Genomic DNA, 25613 nt, shown 5'->3' on the forward strand with positions numbered 1-25613 from the left:
GATTCCTCTGCTTATCAACTGTCCAAATATTTTTTAGCAAATCTTAGATTAGCATGGAGAACCCAGGGAATGGCCAGGAGGGGGCCATCCACAGGTGCCTGGCAGGAGGCACCTGGAGATGGTCTTTCTCTCTTTTGACAAAGGAAAAACAGCCACAGCATTATCCTTCTTGAAATATGTCCCATCTCCAAATGGATGTGCCATAGAAGAGGCTCTTCTTGGATGACTGCAAGGAAAGGGTAACAGAATCACAGAAAGGTTTGGGTTGGAAAGGGCCTTTGAAGACCATCTAGTGCAACCCCCAGATCATCTAGTCCACAGTGGGTAAAAAAAAGTAGAGGATCAGGAAAGCTTGGGATTTGCAATGCCATGATTCCTCCTGGGCAGCTGTTTCTGAGTTGGGGCACAGGCAACGGATCACCTCCGACGTGTGCAGCCATGTCTGATGTACCTACCCGCAGGTACACACAAGCAGGTGTGCTGTGGAGGCATGCCAAGCTGCAGCTCCATGGCTGAGTCATGAGAACCGGCCTTATGGTTACTGGGTAACTGGTGAACCAGGGCCAGTTACTGGGTAACCGGTGAACCCTGACCCTAAGCCCAGCTAGCAGAGTCTGACCATGTTCAGATGCTCCCGGACCCCAGTCTATACTGGTCACATCCACACTGCTTCCTGGGACCTGCATCAGGAGATGCTTGGGTCTGGCTGAGATGGTCTGTGCTTGGACCATGCCAGGGGCCATGCTCACAATTGACGAGCATGGTCTGTTGGGTTCCCATGGCTGGCATCTGGCACTAGTTCATCATCAAGCATGACACAGCCTTCACATGCTCTTGGCCCCGCTCGGGCTCCTGCAGAGCAGCTGATGAGCTGAAACTCCTTAAACCATGGGAACCCAATGGTTTGTGGTCATACGTCCTAGTGCAGCATCTGTCTGTCTGATGGTGACCATCGTGACTACCAGCACCCAGGTAGATCAAAGCCAGGGCCAGCTCCTGGCCCAGGGAAATTGGTACTGTTTGGGATCATTACGAGGACATCAGCTAGCCAGGTATATGCAGACAACAGAGCAAACTCTTCTCAATACTGGGAGAAGGAACAAGGGGAAGCAGCACAAACCACAGGCTGGGCATTAGGAAAAGCATTTTCATTAGGAAGTGGGGGAATTTCCATCCCTGGGCTTTTCCAAGCCTCATCCAGGTAAAGCCACAGCTGACCTCAGCCACTACTAGTGGTTGTCCTGCTTCAAGCAGGAGGCTGGGCGAGAGATCTTCCAACATGCTTTTCTACAACCCTGCAACTCCAGAAACTCAAAGGTTTAGCTTTTTTTCCCCAGACTGGTACGGATCAGAAGGAAAGATGTTTATCCAAGTCAAATGGGCAAAATCCTGTTTGTAGGAATACAATTAATTATATTGTTATTGTGTGTGTGTGTGTTATACATGTGTATGTATATATGTACACATATATAAACATATATATTTGTATATATACACATATACCATGTCCTTAAGAATGCTATTGTAGCAAGCTAGGAGTCATTGCTAATCAATTCTCTCTGGTTTTGCTATTAGAATTATTATTCTGTGGCTATATAGAACATAGCTACATAGAATTTTATGTGTATATATATAGTTATATATACGTGCACAAATATAACACACACAGACACACGCATGGACATATATATATATAAAAACTCACTTTATATATATATACCATGTGTAGGAATATAGAAAAATATGTAGGGTCTATACTGCTGCACATGTCTAAGCCCTCTCTAAGCATGATGGCACTAACCAATACTGAGGATCATGTGCATATCCAAACGCTGGCCCCAGTTTTCTTTAGCTCGCTAATTTAGACACGGGCTCTGACTCCAGTTCGGAGGTGTTACACTGATAAATCCCACTCAGAGGAGTTACACCAAAATAAGTTAGGCCAGATCCTGGCCTCTCTACGGGACGCCAGCCAGAAACAAACAAAAAGGTGTTTACTACAGTTCATCACGTTATGGGGGACAGTCTGTCTAACCCCTGGCCCTTCTCTTTTCCTCGTTTATTAGTTATTCTGAATGTTAAGTCAACTCAGCCCCCGAGCGGGGCGGGAGGATGGAGCGATTCTCCCAGCCGCCGATAAAGCATCTGCAAAGGTCAGTTCGCACAGAAACTGCAGCCCAGGCCAATAAAACATCAGGTACCGAACTTATCAGGGCAACATATAACTTGCAGTTTTTCTAACTCAATTGATTGGACTTTTTATCTAAAATAACAGGCATTATAAGATAGGCGAAAGTCGAGATAAGGAAGAAAATTGAGTAGGTCTTGAATCAAGATCAGCTTGGGGACAGGTTCAAACTCCCACACCTGCCCCGGAGGAATCAATGAAAGTTTCTTGGCGTCGTCCGCTCGTTTTGAAATGCTGCTGAAGTTGAGTGAACTTTGAGACCGCGGCGTTTATTCTGTGATTATAATTAACCTGCTCACCCGTTGTTATTGATTTTGCGTGAAGGGAGGTGACAGAGTCTGACTGGGATGTTGGTTTAGGAATAGAAATGGTTGGGGAGGGCAGGCAGCGGGGCAGGCAGCTAGCCCTGCTGGAGTGAGACCCTTCCCTGGCTGGGGGCAAAGGGAAGGGGGTGCGAGCGGGACTTCACCCTCCTGCTTGTGGTCCCGCTTGTGCTGGGAGCTGGGAAAACCCTGGAGGCCACATCTTCACATCCAGAGGGTCTGAGAAAAATCACAACGTCGGTGATCTGCCCCACTGAAGCAAAGAAGGACCGAACATGGGAAGCCCCTGGAGAAAAGCCTATGGTCATGCCCAGGATCCAGGGCATCCTCCCAGCCCAGGGGAGCGTGAGGAGGAGACATCCCTCCAAGCCAGCTGCCCGTCTCATGCTCCCCATCACCGAGGCACGTCCCCACTCAGTGTCATTCCCAGCAGCCAGTCGCCCGAACAGCCAGCCCCTGGGGCCAGCGCTCCCTTCCCAAAATAATCTCAGACATCTGGGGCCAAATATGTCATTCGGAGGAGTCCTGATGTCTGGGGCTCACCGCCTCACTGATTTTCTACAGCTCCAGCACTGCACGCCCTGAATATTAAATAATGATGGCTCCCTGGCTTGCAAACCCAAGAGCCTGACTTGGAAACTCATAGGAGTTTAAATAATAAATATTAGGTTATTTTGTTGCCTTTTCTAGAGTTTCTGCCCATAGGAATCAGGGTTTCCCAGCTTTTCTCTTGTCCAGAAAACCCGTTCCTTGCCCTTCTGCAAAACCAGAGCCTGACGTATGATAACATGACTCCAGAAGCTGGAACTTGGAGGAAAACCAAGGTGCGTGGAGGCCCAATGGCTAGCAACAGCCAGAGGCAGGCAGCTGAGAAGCAGGCAAGAGGGAGATGTCTCCCAAACTGTTTGGAGGTGTTTGCAGAGCCAAAGGAGACAGCCCATTCTCCCGGCCCTCGAGGCCAGAGGACAACCTGGAACTTGTTTAACTATTACAGACACAGCCGGAGAGCACCGTGCAAGCAGGAACTGTGAAAAAAAAAGCAAGAATTGGCAAAATCTTGTTCCGAGGCAGCGGTGTGGTCTCCTTCTCCCCCACCCAGCTCCATCTCTGCCCTCAACCTCTTCTGCTGGGCTTGGGTTTTAACCTTTTAGGAGACCCTGATGGCAACAGGCACCCAGCCCTACCCCGGCACCCCGTAAACACACCGTGCTGCGGCTGGAAGCATCGACCGGAGGAAAACGGCTGAGCTTTGGGAAGAAGAGCAAGAACAGGCAGCGGCGACCCACCACGGGACCTCTCCTGAAATGCTCCCCCGGCAGACACCGACCTAATTCCCAGGGATTAGGAAGAAACATTTCCAGGCAGTGATTTTGTTATCCCAGACGCAGAAGCGTCCAGTACCAGTCCCTGGTGGAGACAGGAGATCAGCCCCAGTGCATCCCTCATCCGGCTGCCCTCACCCCACCTCTGGTGGAAAAACGTACTTTTCTTTGACTTTCCATGAATTATATTTTTCCTCTTTCACAAACAAAATGAGTTGCTGAGTCTCTCCCAAGGCTGGCGTGAGCTGTTCGAGCCCAGCTGGCTCCGATATGGGAACCACCAGCTTTATGGGTCACTAAAAATAATTTAAAAAAAAAGCACAAATCCCTTCCCAAATCAAGTGGCCACTTGCCAGAAAGGAAAAAGAAAAGTCCCGCTGACTTTTGGGGCTTCACCTCCACAAGAAAACCTGTAGGTCTCCAAATAGTTTGCAGGGAACTGCATTTCTTCCCTATGGAAGCCTCTTTCATGGGCCTGATTCTGCACCGGCCCCAGGCAAACCTCCCTTTGCTTTAAAACAGGGATGGTTTCAGCTCTGAGCAAGGTGGCGGTTTTGGGGGGTTGGGTTTTTTTTTCACAGTCCACACTGAATATGTTTAAGGGGGGGAGGGGGGGAACGACTGATCCTGCAAGCCTAGCCTGAGCGAAACAGCAGGGTCTTAGAAAGACAGAGAAAACAGCAGAAAGACATGGGAAGGACCCAACTTTGCTCCCGCTCAAGCAAAGGCTGCATCCTACATTTAGGTGTTCACCTAATTAAGCAAAAAACCCCTCTGTGCCAGCAAATAATTAAGACAAAAATTATCACCTTGCACTTCTTGGAAAAGAAAAAATTATTTTCGCTTCCAGTTGACACTGCCCCAAACTTGGTTTTAAAATCTAGACCTTGCCAAAACCTGAAAGCTGAAATGTTTCAGCGCTGATAGCAGGGTCAGATCTATGTCCAGCTTGGAAAACCTCTGCCCAGATCTTCTTTCCTAGCAGACCCAGCACCCGCCCGCCTCTGCTTTTTTGGGATGAGAAAATCCAGCTCCGGTTTATCATATTGAAAAAGAAATCACCACCGAGTGCCCCGAGTGTTTAAAAGAGCGCAATAGCAGGGGGAATGCTGCAAACTCAAGCATACCCTGCAGCAAGTGACCTTCAGAAAAACTGCAAGGGGAAAAAAAAACCCCCACATCTCTGCCGTACGAGACCTTACAACAGCATCGCTCGGTACGGCAGAAATTCAGAGGGGTTTCAAAGGAGCCTTTAATAACACTTGTACCAGCCGCTGCGAAGCCAATGATGATCGAATTATTTTCAAGCGCTGTCATGCACGTGTAAGCACCCGAGTATAAAGACCTCACTGCTCAGGCATGGCAGATAATTGGGTTTAATTTGTCATTACAGATGTATTTACAGCTTGGACCGGTCACCGTGACCGATGATGTGGGGAAAACTTGTAAGGGCCAGAGAGATTTTAATATTTTGCCATAATGCTGGATGTTGCCATAGACAGCTGCAAGGGTTTTGCCCCACAAAGGGGACCTACAAAGTTTTTTTCTTCCCCCCCCAAATAAAAAACCCTCAGTCCAACCTCATGGTGAAATTTGCTTTTATAATTTGGGTTAATTTTGGAGGTAAGAGCACATTCTCACATATTTCCCTGGTTATTTAAGCAGCATTTCACACTCGCACACCAAAGGCGTATTTACACCTTCCTGCCAGACAGCAGCGTGAATTCGGAATCCATCGTCGAGGTGAATATTTGGCATTTCCAATCTCCTTTCTTGCAATCCTCCAGACATAATTACACACATCCCCCCACCAAAGCAAGCCGTACCTGTAACAGCCCAACCTTGCCATTCCAACAACCCATTCCATGGGTTTCGGGAGCATAATCGCATTATTCGGGGATCACACATCGCTCTAACACGGGGCTGGTGCAGCCGTCCCAGCAAAAAATCTGCATTTCTGCCTCTGCCCTCTCAGCATAAGCAAAACCGGCCGCTTTAAGCCCACGGTCTGACTTCTCAACACAGATCCCTGCCTGGCTTTGCAGGCAGCGGTGAGCCCCAAATGGAAGGCAGACGCTTTGTTAAGTATTTTTATAATAGTGTTGCCAAAGCCTCGAAGGACCCGAGACGTTCAGCTGCATCCCCCCCACCTTCCACAGCCTTGTGCCCCCCCCAGGAGCATCGCCGAGCAGGGGGAGAGTCCCAAATATCCCATTTCTGCACCTCCTTTTCAGTAAGGAAATTGTAGGGACGGAAGGACACACCAGGCTGGGTATGAATTTGGGAACAAAACCTCTGAAAGATGATATATTATATTTGCAACTCTTTTTCCTAGGCGTGAAAAGATCTGCGGGGCTTGAGGAACAAAAATTTCAGCCCAGAGCCCCGTGCTGATGAGAAACAAAGTCTCTGCAGGTTTCGGGAGTACGCTATCAATTTTTTTTAATTGAATTTTCCTTAACATTGGATTTTTCCACCTCTATTTTAACAGCCCCTGCACACATCCTCCCCCAGCAGCAACAGGCTGCCAACCTCCAGGCACAAAAACTTGCTCATCTCACTGCGCTGCTGCTTTTTCACCCAGTTTGGGATTTTATTTGCTTGTTGGTGCTTTATTGGTGGGGTTTTTTTGAGGCATCCTTAATTTGTCAGAGTGAGATGGTTTGCCCGTTCAAAATACCCAGCTGTGTTTGGGATAACCATTCTGGGGACCCCCTCTCTGCCTGCCGGGCGAAGGTTTCTCCATCATCCGAAGAGCACGGAGGCAGCAGAATTGGGCCCAATTTCCTTTAGTAAACACCTAATAAACCCTCATCTGTTTCCAAGGATTTTTCCCTCTTCCCCCCCAAATGGATGAAAATAAATATGGAGAGGGCAAAATATAGGCTGTCTCTTAAAAAAAAATATTGCTGTTATTGTTACAGGGATAAAGACACATATATGAGGAGGAGAAAAATAATTAATCCTGGCTTAATAAAGTCTTAAATTCAGTGCCACCATCCACTGCCTTAAGTTTTACTGCTTTACAAAAATTCACGAGCATTTATAATGTACTATATACTACACCATGGCTGTTCTAGGCAACATATGCATTTGTATTTGGGAATAAAAGTGCAATTTTCAATTAAGGAATTCTATTATTATAAGGGCAATGTAGTGCCTGTGATGCTGGTATTTTTGTCGTTATTATTGTTGCTTTATTTACAATTTAAAATATACTGTTTGAAGATTTGGGGGGTAATAATCAGTTGCATTTCTGAGCTTGATCTTGCTCAAAGATTAGAAACCCTAATTCTGTGGGTTTCATCCCAAATCCCAGACTGGCCGGTGAAAATTAAATTAGGCAGGAGAGCAGAAGTGGCTTGAAACTCGCCGGCGGCAGGAGGGGGGGAACAAAGCCCTGGGCCAGCCTTCCCCGCCGGCGGAGCCGAGGTGAGAAATGCAACCGCTTGCAAAACGGGGGATGTAGGCTCTCGTGAAAAATCCAGACGCGTCCTGCAGCCCTGTCCCTCCATCCCACGGCCCCGTCCCTCCATCCTACAGCCCTGTCCCTCCATCCCGTGGCCCTATCCCTCCATCCCACGGCCCCGTCCCTCCATCCCACGGTCCCATCCCTCCGAGGGCAGGGATGCTGGGCTCCCCCCATCGCCTGGGGGGGAGCAGCCACCTTGTCCTTAGGTGCGTGGGGAAGGTCAGGGGCTACTCGTAGGGCAGAGGGTTGTAACAAATGCCGGCGAGTCACTGGAAATGCCGGCCCTGGGGATGCTACAGGGCAAATCTCTTAGCATCCCTATGGGAAAGCTTAAGATCTGGTTCACAATCTCTCCCCCACCAGCAGTGGAGAAGGCATTTTCCAACCCAGCATCTGCTCCAGGCTTTGATCTTGCCAGATGCTGCTGCTGTGTTCAAATGGTGCCTGATTCGGGGAACCCTGACTTCGACTACTCAAAACAAAAATGCAAAGCGCCCATCAGAAATACCCGCAGCCCCTCGCCCCGATTTACTCCCAACCACATCAACCTCCTCGAAGCCACAGCGAAAGAAAAACCCAGCTGCTTTTTTTGTGAAAAGCAAAATTGCAGGGGGTGGGGATGGCAAAGCAGGATCTGGCCCTCCGTGTCCATATGCTGGAACCATCCAGGAGGCAGCAAGCGGCAACGGGCTGATTGAGTTTGGGCTCCCGTGTCGGCCTCCATCCCCGCTCTCCTCTGCCTGGCCAAGGGGGAAGGGGCAAGCTGCTAATTTTGGGACAGATTTCAAGAGGGTTTTGGCCCTGGCAGGGAGGTTTCCTGAAAGGGGACTTTACAGCGGGTCCTTTTCATGCCTCATTAAGTCGGGAATTCACTGTAACGCCATCCCAGGCAATGCCTGGAGCAAGTTCACGGCCTCGACCACAGAGTCTGATCCTGCCCTTCAGGGTAATGCAATCTTTTGCCAAACTTACCCTGAAAAGGCCAAATTTGGCGTTTTGAACTCACACCGGGGAAAGTTTTTCAAATAGGCCCATGCCATTTATGCACCCATCCTTCCCACTTTGTACCACAGAGCTGCACTGGCACATCTTAACCCAGGCCAAAATTCCTCTTATTAGAAAAAAGCAATAAGATCTTTATTTCTTTTAGTAGATATTTCTATGTTCTACTAAAAGAAATAAAGATCTTATCGCTTTTTTTCATTTTCTATCACCTTTGTATACAGTTTCACTAAACTTCTTTCCCCGGTGCATTGCTTTACAGCAGGGAAAAAAATGCCATGCCCAATTGCATAGATTGCGTATCTGTGTCTGCATGTCCGGCTACACCTGCATAGACTTGATCCGCATTATTAAAAAATTATAGTAATTAATATTCTAAAGATCCCAGAGGTGCTCTGCAATTAGCGCTATCCAAAGGTGACGGTTCGCCGGGAAGCAAAATCACTGGAGGGAAATGAGAGCGCTGCAAAAATCCCTTGATTTAATAGAGCTTTGCACGAAGGATTTTGCTTCCACCCTGAGATTCCTCATTGTGCAGAGAATAAAAATACCTTTAGTGCTAAGGAAAGGCAAAAGAAGGAGTCTGCACTCCACCGTGCCAGGAACTGCTCAGAGCCTGAGCCAGGCTCAGACAGTTATTAAAGTGGGTCTGTGATGGGTGCAATCCACAACAGTGTTTCCCTCCCACTAAATCTTTCAGTGCCTTCAGTTTTTCAGCCCATCAGGGCTTTTCACCCTTGCTCGTCCAAAAAACCCAACCTTCACCCCCCTCAGAAACCACCAGCCAGCCTTTACGTGCTTCATACAACCCCCTCGATACCCACAGCCTGTGCGAAGCATCGCCCCGGCAGCGAGACGGGACCCAGCTGGGAGAGACCCGGCCGCGTCCCGACTCGGGGAGAAAAGGGAAAGGGGCAGGTCCGGGCTTAAAGTACTTACCAGGGGAGCTGCCTTCCAAAAAATCCATTTTAATCCTGAATTTAAAACTCACCAGCTTGCGGGCAGTTTGGGGTTTTTTGTTGTTTTGTTGGGGTTTTTTTACCAAAACCCAAGCACTTTTTATTTAAAATCCAAGTGCTTTTTTCCACGTTCAAGGCAGAGACTTAATTAGCCCCATGCTAATAAATCCCCCGGTGTCTGCCGCCCTGCTCTCGGCGATGCTGGAGGTGATACCGCAAATCCAGCACCCGAATCAGGACCTGGCGATGGAAAGGGGTCCCAGCTCCTTCCTCCTTCGCTACCGACCGCTAATGTTTTCTGGACTGGCTGAACACGTCCCGTGTTCCTGGTGCTATCTAAGAGCCCAGATAAAAAGCACTTTTTGCCACCAAAAGGCAGGCTGCGAGACCTGCAGCACAAACCGCTGCTTAACGCAGGGCTTGAAACCCCCAAATCGCTAACGCTCAGTCTCTGACACCTTAAAAGCCGCTGGGTATTTTCGCAACTGCAATTCTTCATTTGAATTATTTTGGGTTTAAGTTATTCCTATTACTATGAGCCCGTTTGAGACCGCTGCAAAAAGGTGATTTAGTTTTTTTTCTTTCCCAAGGAAGAGACGGCACGGTAGTCAAATACATATGCGCAGATGTCCTTGTTGATAATATTCAATTATTATTTGATTCATTCTGCTTTTTTCCTATACTTTCTACCTTCTCATGGCTTCCCCAAAACATTGCCTGGTTGACCAAAACTTTATCCTTAAAGATATTCTGTTCCCCATTTTAAACAATTCCGTAACACCCAAAGAAAAGCAAAAGACATTGGCAAGGCCAAATCTTCACCGACGCAAAACTTTCCTTTCTTTAACACCTTAACGCTAAACGTAAATTAAGTCTTGCTAGACATGAGGGAAAAATTACCCTCCAAAATTCATGTTAAAGAACGCAATCTTAAAATGTATCTGCAGACAAATTTGGGTCATTTTCTTTGTTAACCCCGACCCTGAAGCCGACAGAAATACCTTCGTGGAGAGAATGCGGAGAGGAAAAAAGTGTATGAAACCGCCATGCAAAGATGTGCCCTGCATTTCTCTCCCCCTTTCTCCCTCTTATGCCATACAAAACATAAAAGCAATATTTTAAGCCATTTGGGCTGATTTCTGGTTGTAGGACCCAGAGGTGCTTAATGAAATGAAAGGCTCCGAGATCGGGATCGGTGCGAGAGATCAGGGCTGAGATTTTTGGGAGCAAGAAGACACTGAAATACAGAGCTGGGCTGTTCAGATGTGCCTGTGGTTCCCCCAAAAGCATGACGATAAATGCGGATGCATTTCTTTTTTCTCCTTCTCCATCGTCTCTCCCCACTCGGCGGCAAATTTCCCTTCGCTTTCCCTTTTCCTAGCCTAACCGACCTTTCCAAAAATTAAAAAAAAAAAGACATAACATAAAACAGCCCAATGGGAAGATCCGGGATTCACGGGCCAGACCCTGATTTCCCCATTTTCCAAACAGTTTTCCCCATTTTACACCTAAAGCAAGCCGGGGAAGGGGCTGCCTGCACGCCCAGGGAGCATCGTGGTCCTGCACACCGCGATCATCCCCGTCGCAGCCCCTAAATCCCCCCGGAGCTGTTTGTGGAGCCAGCAGGCCCTTGCGTGGGAGCTCGGCACGTCATTTCTTGCCGCTCTGGGCCTCTCCTAAATGATATTTCTTTTTGGGAAACTGTGCTTCTTGAGGATATTTTGAAATGGCGGTTTTGCAGAGAAAGCGTGGGCGCAGAGTGGGGCACCCGCGTCGCCACGGGGCCCCCCCGTGTTTTGCAGCCAGCAAAATACCCCCAAATACGCCAAATTTCTCCCTCCTGCCATCACGCCTTACCTCGCCCTACCCGAAGAGGAGTCGGGGCACAAAAATTTGGCTGGGACAGGGGGTGGGTGGGTGGGTGACGGGGTTGAAACCCTCCCTCCCGTATCCCAACCCTGGCTGCGCTCACCGATGTTGGCGTGCCGGGCGGCCGCGGGCGTCCCTCGGCTCGGCAGGTTGTGGAGCATGGGGCTGTCGAAGGGCGAAGAAGTCCAGGTCGTGGCCATTTCGGGGCTCATATAAGCCGGGTAGGGGCTGGAATAGGAGCTGCCGAACCCCCTGCCGTATTGCTCCCTGCCGTTAGCGGAAAGGTTCAAGGAGCTGCTGTAAGCCGCCGCGGCTTCCCGGGAAGAGGTGGCGGGGATGGGGGTGCTGGTGGAGAAGGAGAACCGAGGTGACACGGGAGGGTGAGAAGATCCGGGGTTGTAAGCGGCGCTTTCGGCTCCGGGTTGAGTCCAGATGGAGTGACTGGAGACGGGGCTGCCTTGCTGGGAAGAGCCGCTGCTCTGGAGGTACGGCAGGCTGGGGAGCATGGAGGCGACCCTCGTGGTGGGCACGTAGACCGGGGACGCCGCGGCCGCGCCGTGCATGAAGCCACCTGCCCCTTCGTACGCCGGAGGGCCGGGGTTAGCCGCCATGGCTAAACTCTGGTACATCTCGCGACGGGCCTCCCCAAACCCCAGCCGGCACCCCGGCCGCAATCCAGAACGATGGAGAACGGGCGGAAAAAACCCCAGGCTCCGCTTTCCCCTGCCGTGAGCGATGGCCGGAGCGGTCTCGCGTGGGTACAGCCTTCCAGCCAAAACCAAAACACCACCAGCGATGCAATTTTCCTCCACCACCCCCCCTCCCCAACCTTCCCCACCTTCCCCAGGACCAGCCGCCGCTTCCAGACCCCAAGCGAGATCTCCAGGTCCCTCCGGGAGAAGAGATTTAGCTCCCGCCCGGATTTAGCTTCTCCCACCGGGCTCCATCCATCACCTCCCTCCCCCCCCCCACGCCCCCCCCCACCTCTCCACGATGGGGCTGGGCTGCTTAAAACCCTCGGTCAGTCTCCTCCCCGTCTTTTTTTCTCTTTCTTCACCCCCCCCCGCCCCGTCCGACACCCCCTCCGGGGGGAGGCAGGGGGAGATGCGGTCGGGGATGCGGGAGAAGGCGGCGGCCGGGTCGGGGACACCCCCCCCCACCCCGGTTCCCTCCCCGTGGGGGCGGAGGAGATGATAAGGAGGTTAGAGCAGTCCCGAAGAAGTGTTGGGGGGGGGAAGAAGGTGAAAGGGGTGGGGGGAGAAAAGTTTACACAGCCTGGAAGGTGAGAGACAGCGATGCTCTGGCCTGGAGCAAAAAAAAAAAAAAAAAACCCAAAAAAACAACTTTGTCCCGCAGGTACGATCGGTGCTTTAAGTTGTTAATGGCTCCCGAGGTTGGTGTTTGATGTGGGCTGGGGGGGGGGGGGAAAGCCGGAGGCTGAAGCTGTGGAGGTGTGTGGGGGGGGAGAATTAAATTAGGGAAAAGGAGGAGGAGGAGGAGGAAGGCTGGCTCGATCCTCCTACCCCACGCGTGTTTGCACCCCCCCAAAAAAAAAAAGTCCGGCCACGTATGTGTGTATGTGCTTTAAAAAGGGGAGGGGGGCATTAAGCACTGCACCCCCCCAGTGCTGCCCAGACCCACTTGCAGGTGACGGCATGTGGGGAGCAGACCCCTAGCAGCACCCACAAAATTCCCCCTGCCGGGTGTTTTTAATATCCCCCCCCCCCTCTTTTCCCATGTGGGGAGGTGGGATAAGGTGGAAGCACAACGGGCTGACCCACTGGGGACCGGGGATGCCGTGGGTCCGGGGGGGGGGGGGGCATTTCCCAGAGCCACCAGGCAGGATGGGTGCTGTTTCCCATGTGGGTTTGGTTTCTGATTTGGGGTCCTTTTTTTTGGGGGGGGGGGGGTGGTTTGGGGCAAAGGGGCTGGTTTTCAGGCACGGCGCAGGCCGTGGGATGTCACTGGGGCCTTGCGTGTGGTTTGCAATGATGAGACCCCCAAAAAAACCCACTTGTGGAGGGGGGGGGCAGGGTGAAATACCCTTCCCAAGAAGGGTCCGGGAGGGGAGGTGAAATGATGGGCGATGCTGTTTTCTCTGTGGATCACGGAGGGATCCTAGAAAACCATCGCACACCCGGAGAAGGGTTGGATAGGGGGGGAATTACGGCCGGAGAAATAACTCTTGGGACTGATTTAGATTTAGCAGGCAGATTCCCCAGGCTGAACCCCTCCGCTGGGCTGAATTTAGCAGCAGAAGAGATAACCGGGAGATAAGGATTGATACCGGGGAGGACAGCAGGAGACCGGCAGGCAGCCGAGGAAAGGGGGAGAAGCCGGAGGCAGCGTTGGGAAAGGGTAAGGATGGAAGCGAGCCGGGAAGAAGGGGGTTTAAGGGAATTCTGCTTCTCCCCAAACCCCAGGGGACGGAGGAGAGGCTGGTTCGTGTGCGTGTCACCGGCCTAGGATGGAGCGTTTCCACAGGGCTCTCCAAAGAGGAGCAGGATCCACAGGAGGGGAAAAAGGAGTGAATTCCCCTCCTGCCTTAAAAATAGTAAGGATGATAATTAAAAAAAAAAAAAATAATCAAGCCAAAAAAAAAAAAAAAAAAAAGCAAAATCGAGTCTGTTTTCAAGCCCGAGGAGACAATAGGAGGAAGCTTTTGGGGGAGGCCCGTGGGAAAGGGGTCGCTGGGGTCCCGGCGTGACAGCGAGGGAGAGGAGCGGGGGGACAGAGAAGCGTTACCCACCTTCGGTGTTGGGGGGGGCAAGGGGTGCAGGGGGCGAGGCCGTGGGGCAGGACACCCCCTCGCTGCAGGGAAGGCAGAGGGCTATGAGATGCCTAGTTCGGGCTTGCTCCTGGTTTTTTTGGGGGGGCGGGTTAAGGGCAGTGGGGTTCTGTCTTGCCCCCCCCACCCCCCAGTCCCCCCGCCTTGGCTCCCCAGTGTGGCCAGACTCCCCAGTCCCACTCGCTGACTGGTTTGCCCATATCACGTGGAAGTGGGCGGCGATGGGAGGAAAGAGGTTGGGGTGGTGGGGGGGGGGTAAAGAGGGGGGGTTGGCTGGTATCTGTTGCACCATCAGCCAGGCGCCAGGTTTCATTGCCGTGCAAAAAAAAAAAAAAAAAAAAAAAGGAATAAAATAATAAAATCAAACCACCACCCCCCCCCCAGGGCATGGCCATACGGCCGGCCCCACGCTGCAGGCAAAGTCCAGCTGGGCAGCCCTGCTCCGCACCCCCCCACGCACCCGCAGGGACACCCACGCTCAGCTCCCAGGAATAATATTTGCTGGAAAGGGGGGGGGGGGGGAGGCAGGGAATGACACCCCCTCCCAGCTCCCCAATCCCTTTGGAGGCGATCCTTTCCGCTGGGCTATGGCATGGAGGGGGGGGCGGAATTTCTTCAAGCTCCTGCCCCAAATTCTTCATGGTCCAAGCAGAGTGAAGAGCTGCCCTCCCCTCCACCTCAGCCTGTTTAGGGGTGCCCCCCCCCCCCAAAAAAAAATCTGGACACCCCTCTCTTGCCCCCCCACCGCCTCCCCCAGCGCTGCAGAGACCTCTGGGTTTAAAGGTTAATGGTTAATGGGAGAGCCCAGGACCGGCTGCACCCCTTTGCAAAGTGGGGTCCCACCGGGCACCCAGCCCACGGGTGGGGGGCTCAGCCCCCCACTGCCCCCCCCATCTCCTGGGGCTTCATTTTTCCCCGGGGTGGCTTCAGCCTGTGAGAGCTACCGGGGTGGGTGGGGGGATCCCACAGCCCTGCTCCCCCCTTACAACCTTAATTTTTCCAACACACTGGCGCTGGGGTTTCCCTTGGAAATTTGGGGGTCCTACCTGCCCGGGGAGGTAGGGGGGGGGGTGGGTGGCAGAGGTTTTGGGGGCTTGGAAAGAAAAAAAAATCTTTGAGGAAATTAAAAAATCTCTGTATGAAAGCGGCAAAAGGAGTAGGGCATAAAAAAAAAATAGGGGGAGGGAAAGAGATTTATTGAAGGGGGGGCAGAAGCAAAGGGAGCGCTCGGGGGTGCCCCCCCCTACCCCACCCCGGGGCACCCTGGGGGGGGGCACAGGGACCCTATGGCCGGGAAACCCCAAACCCGGGGGTGGGGGGGCTCCAGCCCGGCGGGGATGTGTGTGTGCACCGGGAGAGGCTAAAACCGCAGCTAAATACACAAATATAGGCAGGGGGGTGGTTAGAGGGACGTATAGAATTAAAATTACAGGCACGCAGAAATATCGGGAATGGTGCTACTGTGTGTGCTGGAGATATTTATACTTTAAGAGCACGGGGGAATTAATGTATTTAATAATAAGTATCTAGTTATATACATTTCAACACAAACCTTGTGTTTAAATGGGATTTAATGCACATTAGACACGGGAACGTATGTTACATATAAACACGTAAATACTCCCATACCTAAGTATACCGTGTAGTTTACACCACGCTGTGTGTGTATATATATAGAAAAATATTCTATCGGCATGCAGAGAAAGAAGGGAGAATTAAATCTATCGATGTCTTTTTTTTTTTTTTTCTTCTCCCAAAGCAGCTGCGTATCCAGATGTGCTGCGTTTTGGAACCACATCTCCCTCTTCACGCCTTGCAAAATCCCTGGCAATTTTCTCTCCCAAAGCAGCGCTTTGCTGAAGTTTCGTGGAATTCCTACCGAACACCAGCACTTAAAAAAACCCCAAACCAAACAACAATCCAATTAAACCCGATTAAAACCACCTGAGCAGCTCTACCAGGAGCAGAGACGATTTCAAGGACCTGCTTTGGCTTTGCCTTTTCCAGGAAAAAAACATATAAAAATAATAAAGAAATCCCGTGGTCGGTTTTGAGTGTGCGTGGCCGGATCCAGCCTCTTTCTGCGGGGAAATATCGGTCCGTAGTGCTGAGCATCATGTCGCTGGGGGGGTGCGCACCCCCAAAAATACCCCAATGCTGTGAGGAGCGGAGCCGAGCCCCAGCCTGGTGTAAACTAACAGCCGGGAGGGAAAGGATGGATTTTGGACACCTTTTTTTATCCCGAAAAAAGCAGAGGATGGGACACAGGAGAGTGCAGCGACAAAAAAAAAAAAAAAAAAAAAAGAAGAAAAAAAAAAACCAACCCAACCTTAAAAAATAAATCCGTGCTCTGCACTCGGAGGAGCTTTTTTTTTTTTTTTTTTTTTTTTTTTCTCCTTTTCTTCTGCGATTTACAGAGCGCGCTCGCCGGCAAAGCGAAGCGGTGAACGAAATCTGGCTGAAAATAACCCTGCGGAACAAACCTCGGCCTTTCCACTCTCCTTTCCAGCCCCCTCTTCCCCCCCCCAGGAAGGAAATAAATCGATATGGTGCTGGTTTTTTTGTTTGGTTTGGTGGGGTTTTTTTTTGCCCGCATCAAAGTTAAATCCGCGGCTGATTTAGAGTTAAATCTCCGGGTGTTGATAGATGCACCCACGAGTGGCAGTGAAAAAAACACAACAAAAAAACCCCCCATGTTAGGAATTGGGGCTGAGGGGAGAGAGAAGGGTAAAAGTTTATTTAATATTTTCTCCTCGGGACCGTGCTGAAAATTGGATTTTTTAAAAAATCACGAAAAATATAGTTAAAAAAAAAAACAACCAACAAACAAAAAACCTACAAACTCAGAAAAATGGTTAAAAAATGGAAAAAAAAACCCCAAAACCAAACCAGCCAGCAAGTGTGGTTTTAGAAAAGCAAAATGCACTCGGCAGCTTCTGTGCCAAGTGTGTACGGGTACTTTGGAAGGGGTTTGGTTGTTGTGTTGGTTTTTTTTTTTTTAAATTATTTCATTTATTCCCTGCCAGCCAGGAAGGGGTTTGGGGAGGGGAGGGGGGGGTCTGGGCTGCGGGAGGGGACAGACCAGTCCGGGGTAAGGGGGGGCGAGGAACCGGGCTCCAAAATACCAGTGCTGGGTGGCATCTGGGGGTGGTATTTACCTATAGGTCCATCTATAGGTATGTACCTATAGGTATGTGCTTATAGGTACGTATCTATAGGTATAGGGGATGTGGAGATGCAGCTGGGGGGGGCTGGTCCATGGCTCTGTCTTGTGTTAGAACAGCCGATGCAATTTGGGAGGTGGAAAGGGGGGGGGTCCCCCAAGCCGAGGGGACTGGACCCGCCCGCACCCCCTGTTTTGGGGGTTTTTCTTGGGGGGAGGGGGGCAGGCGCCTTGTGAGCCCGGAGAGCACCCACCCCCCCCCCCCCCCTCGCCCGCCTTTGGGGGGATTTTGGGGATGGAGGAGTGTGGGGGGGGGGATGCTACTGAACCCCTCCCTGCCTGCTCCTGCCCTCCCCCAATCTGGGGGTGACCCCCGAGCATCTAAGAGTGCTGCTAGGGAGTCCTGCCAGGGACCAATTCTGCCCCCCCCCCCCCCCAGCATCCCCCTTGCACCCCCTCCCACATACAGGGACATCCCGGCCCAAGGAAAACCCACGGGAGAGTGTGGGCAGCCAGGGTGGGGGTGGGGAACAGTAGGACAACCCCCCCCCCCCATGGCACAACCGAGGGGTGGGGGGGGGTGGGAAGGTGTCAGAGCTGGAGGGGGGGCCCTGCTTTGGCTACCAGCCCCCCCCCCCGCTGACTTATCAAAATCTCATGTCACACCTTCGGAGACACTTTCCCAAACAAACGTCACATCTGTTTACAGAAAGACAGTGGTCCTAAAATGCCACCAACCCCCCCGCCTACACCCCCCCACCCCCCCCAAAAAAAAAGCCAGGTATTACCCTTTTGGAGAAGGGTGTCCAAAGAGCATCGTGGCTCAGTGACACTCCAGGGGCATTTTAAACTCCTTTTTGACTGCCCTTTCCACCCCTAAATATTACATTATTGCTTTTTCTTTTTTCCTTCTCTTTTTTTTTTTTTTTCCCCTCCAGTTGAAATAAATACAAGTTGCTTCCTCAAGGACAAAGCCGTGGGTGCAGAGGTGCGCGGAGCCGCGTTTGGTGCTTGGAGGCAGCAGGAGAGAAAGGCTGAGCGGTGAGGGTCGGTGCTGGGCTGATTTGGGGAGAATCAGGAGCCGAAACCCACCCGGAATTGGGTGGCCACGGGAGGTGAACCCGCGTGCCTGCATCACACCTTGCGTGACGTCACGCGTGTCCGTGCCGCTGCGTGTGCTGATCCCAGGGTACGCACCGAAAATAGGACGTGGATCAACGTGCTACATTCCGGTTCAGCTTTGTTGCCAAAATCAAGCGAATTGAGCCTAAAATATCAGGGCTCCGCATTTCCTGATCCGGGACCCTCTTGATCGGCGGGGGGCTGTGAAAACCCAGCCCAGAGGGGGCTTCCCCGGGGGGGCTGCCCCGAGGTGTGATGAATGACCGCGTGGGAACCTGCGGGTACACGTCACCAGTGGGTGAGGGGATCCCCCGGGGCCACCGGCACGGGGACGAACGGGCGAGCATCGCCTCCAAGGATGGGGGAACCCAACGGGGGGGGGGGGATAAATTGGGGTGCGTCACCGCCCGTGGGGTTCCCGTGGCCCACTCGCATTGCCGTCCGGGCGCGTGGGTTTTTTTTGTCGTTACTGCGGTGCTTTGACGTCACGACGATCAAAATGCGTGTGTGGGGCACACCGGCCGTACGCCGTCACCGTGCTGCTGTGAAATCGCCTTCCTGGCTGTTGGGGACCGGCCGGCGGCTCAGGTCCGGGTACAGCCCCTCATGGCCGGCAGCGGTGATGGAAAAGCCCCTTCCCTTGTCAGAGAGGCTGGAAAAACTTCCTGCATGAGGCAGAAGGCTGAGCTGCCTGGAAATGCACGGGCTGGAGCCCTGGCAGCGCAGAACCTCCGTCAGCGTCACTATGCATCTATCTCGAGCCATGTATCCATATATCCGTGTAAATCTCTAGTCATTCCTATGACTATTTGCCTTGCTGAAATACCTATTATTTATTGACCTATTATTTATTTGCCTATTTACCTATTATTTATCTCTACCGATCTATCCCATGTGTCTATGCCTCGCTCACTTACGTGTCTACCAGCCTACGTGCCTATACCTATTCACTCCACGCCCTTACCTGTCACTGTATCTTCGTGCGCGGCAGCATCGGTGTATCCCTCCCTGTGGAAGTCTATTCTGGGTCTGTCCGCTGAGCCCCAACAGCCCCCCCAGATCCATGGCTACCTGGACCCTTGGGTCTGCCCGTCTCCTGGACCCCCAGGGCAGTTCATACCCCCCGACAAGTGATGCTGTCACTGTCCCAGACCTACGGGGCTGCCCCCGCTCCGTGCCTGTGGGAATGCCTGGATCCCCCGGACTCATGGATCTGCCTGTGTCCTGACCCACAGGGCTGCCTACACCCCAAATCAACGGGGCTGCCTGCACCGGGACCCACAGCCCTGCCTGCACTCCGCCCCGTATATCTGCCTGTATCCCAAAACCACTGGTCTCCCTACCGCTGGGTTTTAATGGGGCTACCCGCACCTCGGACCCTCGGCTCTCCCCAAAACCCCGACTTGGGGGGCTGTCTGCTTGCATCCCCGACTCTCGCCCGTGCCGAGCCGTGCCGTGCCGTCGGCGGTGCCGTCGGGGCGGCGAGGCCGTGGCTGTCAGCCCCTATTGATGAGGTGTGGGCTGATGGAGGGGAGAGGCGGCCGGCCGGCTCCGCTCCAGACTCCCCGGCGCTGGGGTCAGTGGCCCGGCCAGCCCCTCTGCCGCCGGGAAGGGAAGGGCTGGATGCAGAGGGGATGCCCCTGCTCCCCCTCCCAGCATCACGCACCGGGCGCTGGGCCGTGGGAACTGCCAGCGGTGGGGTTGGATACGATGGGAAATGGCCAATCCTGACCCAAATCCCCCCAACCTTGGGTGGCAGATGCGGTGTCGGGATGGAGGCTTCATCGGTGATTTCCTTCTGGGCTGAAAAAAAGATTGCTGCCTCTGCACTGAACATCGGGGGGTTGCACGGGTTTGAATTAATCCACCTATTCTGCAGAGGAAAAAAAAAAAAAAAGAGAAAAAAAGTGAAACCACAAAGCCAAACGGTAGCTTTTCATACTGATGCTCAGTGCTCCAAGTGCCAAATCCACATGAAATGCTCTCACATGAGCAAAGGACAAGTAGGGTTTCATGGGCAGGCAAGTGCTGGCAGGACTGAGCCTAATGCAGGAGGCTGGTTTGACCTTGGACTAGATTGCTGGTCAAAAACCACAAAATATTGACAATTTTACAAATGGAAAACTTGAAAAAAAAAGGCATAAAAAAGTCTAGCTTTTTTCAGCGAGGAAAAAAACCCTCTGGCACAGGGTGAGTGTGTGATCTGAGGTTGACAGTGTCCTCCAGCAAGGGACAGTGGAGGCAGCTGGCAGCTTTCTGGGAATCTTCCTCTCTTCACCTGGATCTGTCACAGATGAATTCCCCGAGCTCGGGACACTGGGCTGGGACCCTCACGCAGCCTCCCCCAAATCCCCCAGCCTCAGCTTTGGAAAGGAAAGGAGGACCAAACTCCTGTGGGAATCGGGGATCTAAAAGCCTCGGACATCCTGAGAGGTGTTAGGACAACTGAACGTGGGAAGGACCCAGCTCCTTCGGTGCCGGGGATATTCAGGGTCAGAGGCTGGATAAGCAGAGCTGGTGCTAATAAATAGTTGGTCATTAATCTCCAAGCGCTGCCAGGGCTCCTTTGGACTATATCTAATTTTCCTGTGATCTACACAACAATTTCTGGAGTTGAGGCGACATCACGGGCATTTTCTTCTTTCCTAATGACGGGTCCATCCAACGTCCCAGAAATATCCCACCCAAAAGCCGCTCAGAGCACCCTTTGCGCTGCTGTTCTCCAGCCAAGCCAACGCTGCAACCTTCCCCAGCTTCGCTCGCGGCGGCAGGAATTCAGACTATGTCGATGAGATTCCTATGGCTGCAGAAATAAAGCTTCCAGCTTCCCTTTACCATCTGGAAAAGCCTGCTCGCTCTTCTGCTTCTCTTCTTTTGGATTTGTACTGTAACGAAAAAGATCGGCGGTGTTAATACTGCCGGTGCATTGGCATTACTCAAGAGCAACAGAGCTGATGATCCCTTAAATCTGCTGAAATCCAGCCTTGCTTTGGCTTTCAGACTCAGCATGCAGCTTCACACTGACCTAGGAGTGCTGTCCAGGATGAAAAATCTTGGGTGAAGGTGGCATTCTGTCATCTATGGGGAAAAAAGCAAGAAAATACACAACCTGCTGAAATCATAAAAGGTACCGTAATGTTAAAGTTCATTTTATCATGAAATGATATTGTTATCGTTAGCCAAAACCCCAGTGCAGCACACTGTGGAAAGAATACTCAGGTATGTTGGCAAATTTATATCTAATTTGCCCTCGTTCTTAGGTCAATAATACAGTGCTGGTATTATTAATAAACAGTAATATCTGTTAGGCAATGCTCTTGGAAGATAGATGTACCGCTGATTTTTCACGCATCTCCACTAGCATCATACAAGTCGGGAGGAACGCCTTGAGTCCTGGGGCTGGCAGCGTAGGAGGGGGAGAGGGGGACTCATCGCTTGAGTTTTGGAGGCTTTTTATTGGAAATGAAAAAAGAAAGCCAGCTAGAGGTGTGAGGAACCTGATGGTGAATGTCTGCGTAGTTCTAGCCGTTGTCTGTCAATAAATCCATCAATCAATTTATCCATTGTTCCAAGCGGAAAAAATATATAGTTTTAGATAAAGCCTGATGTGCTTGTACACGCAGCTATATGAGTTTATCGCTTACCTGGCTGAACAGACAGTGCTTTGAATAGGTCTTCTATAGCTCTTGGCTTGCAGGAGAGAGCGGCTCGGGCTCAGCCCCACGTTGTCCTAACCTGGCGGGGTACCAGGGACTGGATGGATGCCTTAAGGAAGGTGGTGTGAGATCCTCCTCTGTTGTGATTAAGGAAAATGAAACCTCTGGTTGAGCTGGACAGTGTGAACTGCATCGTGCACCTGCTCGTGGGGTCTTGCCCCATAACCAGGCTGAGATTTCTTTCACTTAACATTCTTGCTAGTGATAGAAAATCAAGGAGGATCAGGACTGCAGGGAGAGGGTGTAGCTTTTATTACACCAGCTGACATCTTTGGGGGAAAAAAAGGAAAATTTTTGCCTGGGAGCCATCGCCTTTTTTAGGGTGAGCAGGGTGCCCTGACCTTTCAGAGGTCCTGGGCAGAGGCAAAGATCTTCCTTTGCTCTCCCATCTACATGGCCACCGTCTTCGTGGTTGACTCTAAGGGGAATATTGCGCTGGTGAAAAGAGGTACCAACAGCATTTCAAGCAAGGGGGACAAAGCAGACTTTCATTTCGCACATAAAAGCAAAGACATCGCAAAAGCACAGATCTTCACGTGGGCTGTAGCTCCCCGGGACTCACTCCTCGACCAGGTGAGACCAGAATCAGGCTGGGTCATATATTTTTCTTTTTCTTTTTCTTTTCTCTTTTACAGAGGATCCCTGGCACTTTATAAAGATTACCGAGTTAAGCCTCACAACAAGACTGCAGGGTAGGTTGATCTTATTACCTGGGAAGACAAGGGAAAGGATGATGGAAAGGCTCGTGCGGGATGGCAGATCCAGGACAGGACCCATCTCTCCCAGAGCACTTAGTCCTGTGCCTTAACACAGGATGAGGTATTTTTGGCAGAACAGCTGTGAAGTCTCACCGTAATGCCAGTGGGACATCGGAGGCATCGGAGCATATTCCAGTTGTTAACACCCAAAGATATATAAACCACCACGGAGGAATGGCTGCATGCACGCATGGAAGGCTCCTCTGCAAAATACATACTTTTGATTTACTGTCGTCTTCTGACATGCAAAAAGGACAATTTTTAGCACCTTTCCATACAGACTGGGGTAGAGCTGTACGTCTGATGTTCACTCCAGGAGAAAGCGCATGTGAGCAGTAGAACTGATTAGGAAATGCATTTTTTGGTTCAGTGGAAAATCCTCCCAAAATCAAGAAAAATGTCATTTGTGTTTCATCTAGAAAAGGCAGAAATACAAAATCAGCAAACTGGAAGGTTCAATATCTTTTTGTTTCTGGCTGAACAAAACTCTGAAGTGTAATAGTTTGGGTTTTTGTTTTTTTTTTTTAATTTAATTTAGTTTCACTTTCACTTTGGGGGTTTTGGTTTGGTTTTGGTTGGTTTGCTTGTTTCAAGAAGGTTTGAAGACAATTCTGGATTAACTGCTGTTTAAACACAATAAAAAGAAAAGCTAGGCTTGAAGTGCTGTAAGCAAGAAGTGTAAACATTTCTAATTATTTTCAGCTATGTTTAGGGTTGAGGTTTTGTTCCTGAAAGGACAATAAAACAGGAGCATGACTTCAGCTGGGCTTTACTAATTATAGCTGAACAGATTTTGAATACTTTCCTTAGCTTGCAGCAAAAATGTATTGCTTCTTTCCAGACTCATCCTTTTGTGGGGGTTCCTATAGAGAATAAAGAACATTTTCACAATTCTGCCTTCTGACTGCATGCCTGCAAGTCTAAAAAGCCTTGGTTATTAGCAGCTTGCAGTGGGAAAAACACAGGATGGGCAAAAGATGTTACATTTTATGTTGTTGCAGGCAAAACCCAAACACACAAACAACAACAAAAAAACCAACAGGGCCTTTTTTGTTTAACTACATTTTCCCTCGTTTTTCATTTTCTGTCATGCCCCCTTGCAGATGTTTCTTGTACTCACCTGTTCTTTGAGCAAATCTCAGAATCGTAGCTGCGTGACATCAGCCCTGACCTCAAGATTTTAGGTGAGACGCACTTAGGAACAGAGGTTTTGTTCTTTGTTCTGCACATCATTTCCCATTTGGACTAAATCACAGGGGTTTTTGAGGGCACCCTAAAATCTTTAATTTTCCAGTGATCGGTTGCGTGATGAGCATCTTCGAGCCTTAGCTGCGCCTGTCTTTTCTCCTGCCCTGGGATTTCAGCCCCAGATCGGAGGTGATCCGAGTTAACGTGTCACGCAGAGCTGTTCACATCCGATGGAGCCTGGGCACCGTGGCTGTGGGGGAGACGCCTGGAGAATTGCTCCCACCGTATCTACTTCCTTCAGACACTCAAGTCTGCGGGCAAAATTCAGGGGTTGTTTGTAATCATAGAAGTCTCTCCCATCCGCTCCTTCCCTCTGCTGTCCAGGTACCTCCTGTGAATTGCAGAATGGATGTCCCACTTTCATCCTCAGCTGAACAGGATCAAATCAAGTCATACAATACCACATCTACTGCAGGCAGGGACCGTGGCTGAGGTGCAGTTGGTGAAACCAAGACCAGAGTCGGGCCCCTTATCTTCCAGGGTTAGTCCCTTCCCTTTCTCCCCGTAGATTGAAGCCGGTGGAGTCCCATCAAATGCAGAGGTCAGGAGGTGGTGGCAGCAAACAGCCGTGAGTCCAATTTGTTCTGCTATTAACTGGGAGGATGATCTTTCTTCTAAGGGTCTCCTGCCAGATTTTGAGGCAGGATGTCTCCCAGTAGGTCTAGCCACACTGGAGCAAGGGAGCAGGACATCAGCCATAGGGACAACCAAACAGACATATCCCAAATTCTTTGTGGGAACGTGGCAAGACTGTTCCCACGAGGGGGCTTGGCTGTGTCACTCTGGGTTGGGAGCTGGAGTTTAATAGGATGGATGTGGCCACCTGGCCAAAACCCAGCCCTGGCACTGTTATAATTTACTTGATGTTTCTGAGGATGCTGCCGCCAATTCCCTTAGCTCTGCCGCAAGCTGCCCAGGAGCTTTTGGGCAAATAACGTAGGCTTAATGTCTCTTTGCAGTCATTCCAGGGTGGTGGGTGCTTCTCAGGTGGAGGAACCATCCCTTTCCATCCGTTACTGACAATAATTTAGACACCACTGGAGTCAGGTGGGTACAGCTGGGCCCCCAGGCCAGGTCTTCCTTCTGTGAAATGGGATTTGTTTCCTCCCCTTGTGTAAAGTTGGACACCAATGTTAAACACAAGGCAGAGTATGCGGACATCTTCTGTCGGTGATGGATTTAGTTTTTCAGAATTCTCGGCCAATATCATGTTTTGGAAAAAAAAAAAGGAGGAGGTGAAAATATAGAGCGTTTTTCCCTATTTTTACCCATTTTTTCCTGGTTTCTCTTTCCCCTGCTCTCATTTTTTTCTGTCTGCTACTGGTTCAATGCTGGAGCCCAGGTGCCTTGCATTGCCATTTTTGGGAAAGAAAAAAAAAAAAAAAAAGGTATTTGGGGGAGAATTCTGCCCTTGAGATTTGGCCTGTGTTGGAGCCTGGATCATCAATGAGCTTTTACTTTTACTTTTTTCTTTTTTCTTCCCCACCGTATTCTTCTCCTATCAGATGACTCCTGATCTCATCAAGATCTCTGCATGTGCTTATCTCCGCTCCATTGACTGGAAGTGTGTTGCTCGGTAAATAAAGCTAAGCAAATGGTCACGTCTTCAAAAGATATCAGGACTTTAGATGGAAAAGTGTCTCTGGCTGAGGCTCCTGTGTTTGGCTGTCGGCACAATAACAC

The 25613-nt window shown here is 50.9% G+C and overlaps 1 protein-coding gene across 4 annotated transcripts in view; it reads right to left on the reverse strand.

Moving 5' to 3' along the window:
* The window catches only part of GATA4 (GATA binding protein 4), a 28082-nt gene extending 14192 nt beyond the window's left edge, over positions 1-13890 (reverse strand). For 2 of the 4 annotated variants that reach the window (XM_049819230.1, XM_049819234.1), the window contains exon 1: positions 11239-11764. In XM_049819230.1, coding sequence (XP_049675187.1) covers positions 11239-11764 — 526 coding nt within the window. Of the gene's footprint in view, positions 1-11238; positions 11863-13884 lie in introns of those variants that run through there. The other 2 variants (XM_049819233.1, XM_049819231.1) reach the window with 2 other exon arrangements.
* Between the last annotated feature and the right edge of the window lie 11723 nt (positions 13891-25613).

This window comes from Accipiter gentilis, chromosome 16, assembly GCF_929443795.1.
Source record: "Accipiter gentilis chromosome 16, bAccGen1.1, whole genome shotgun sequence".
In the NCBI taxonomy this organism is placed as follows: Eukaryota; Metazoa; Chordata; class Aves; order Accipitriformes; family Accipitridae; genus Astur; species Astur gentilis.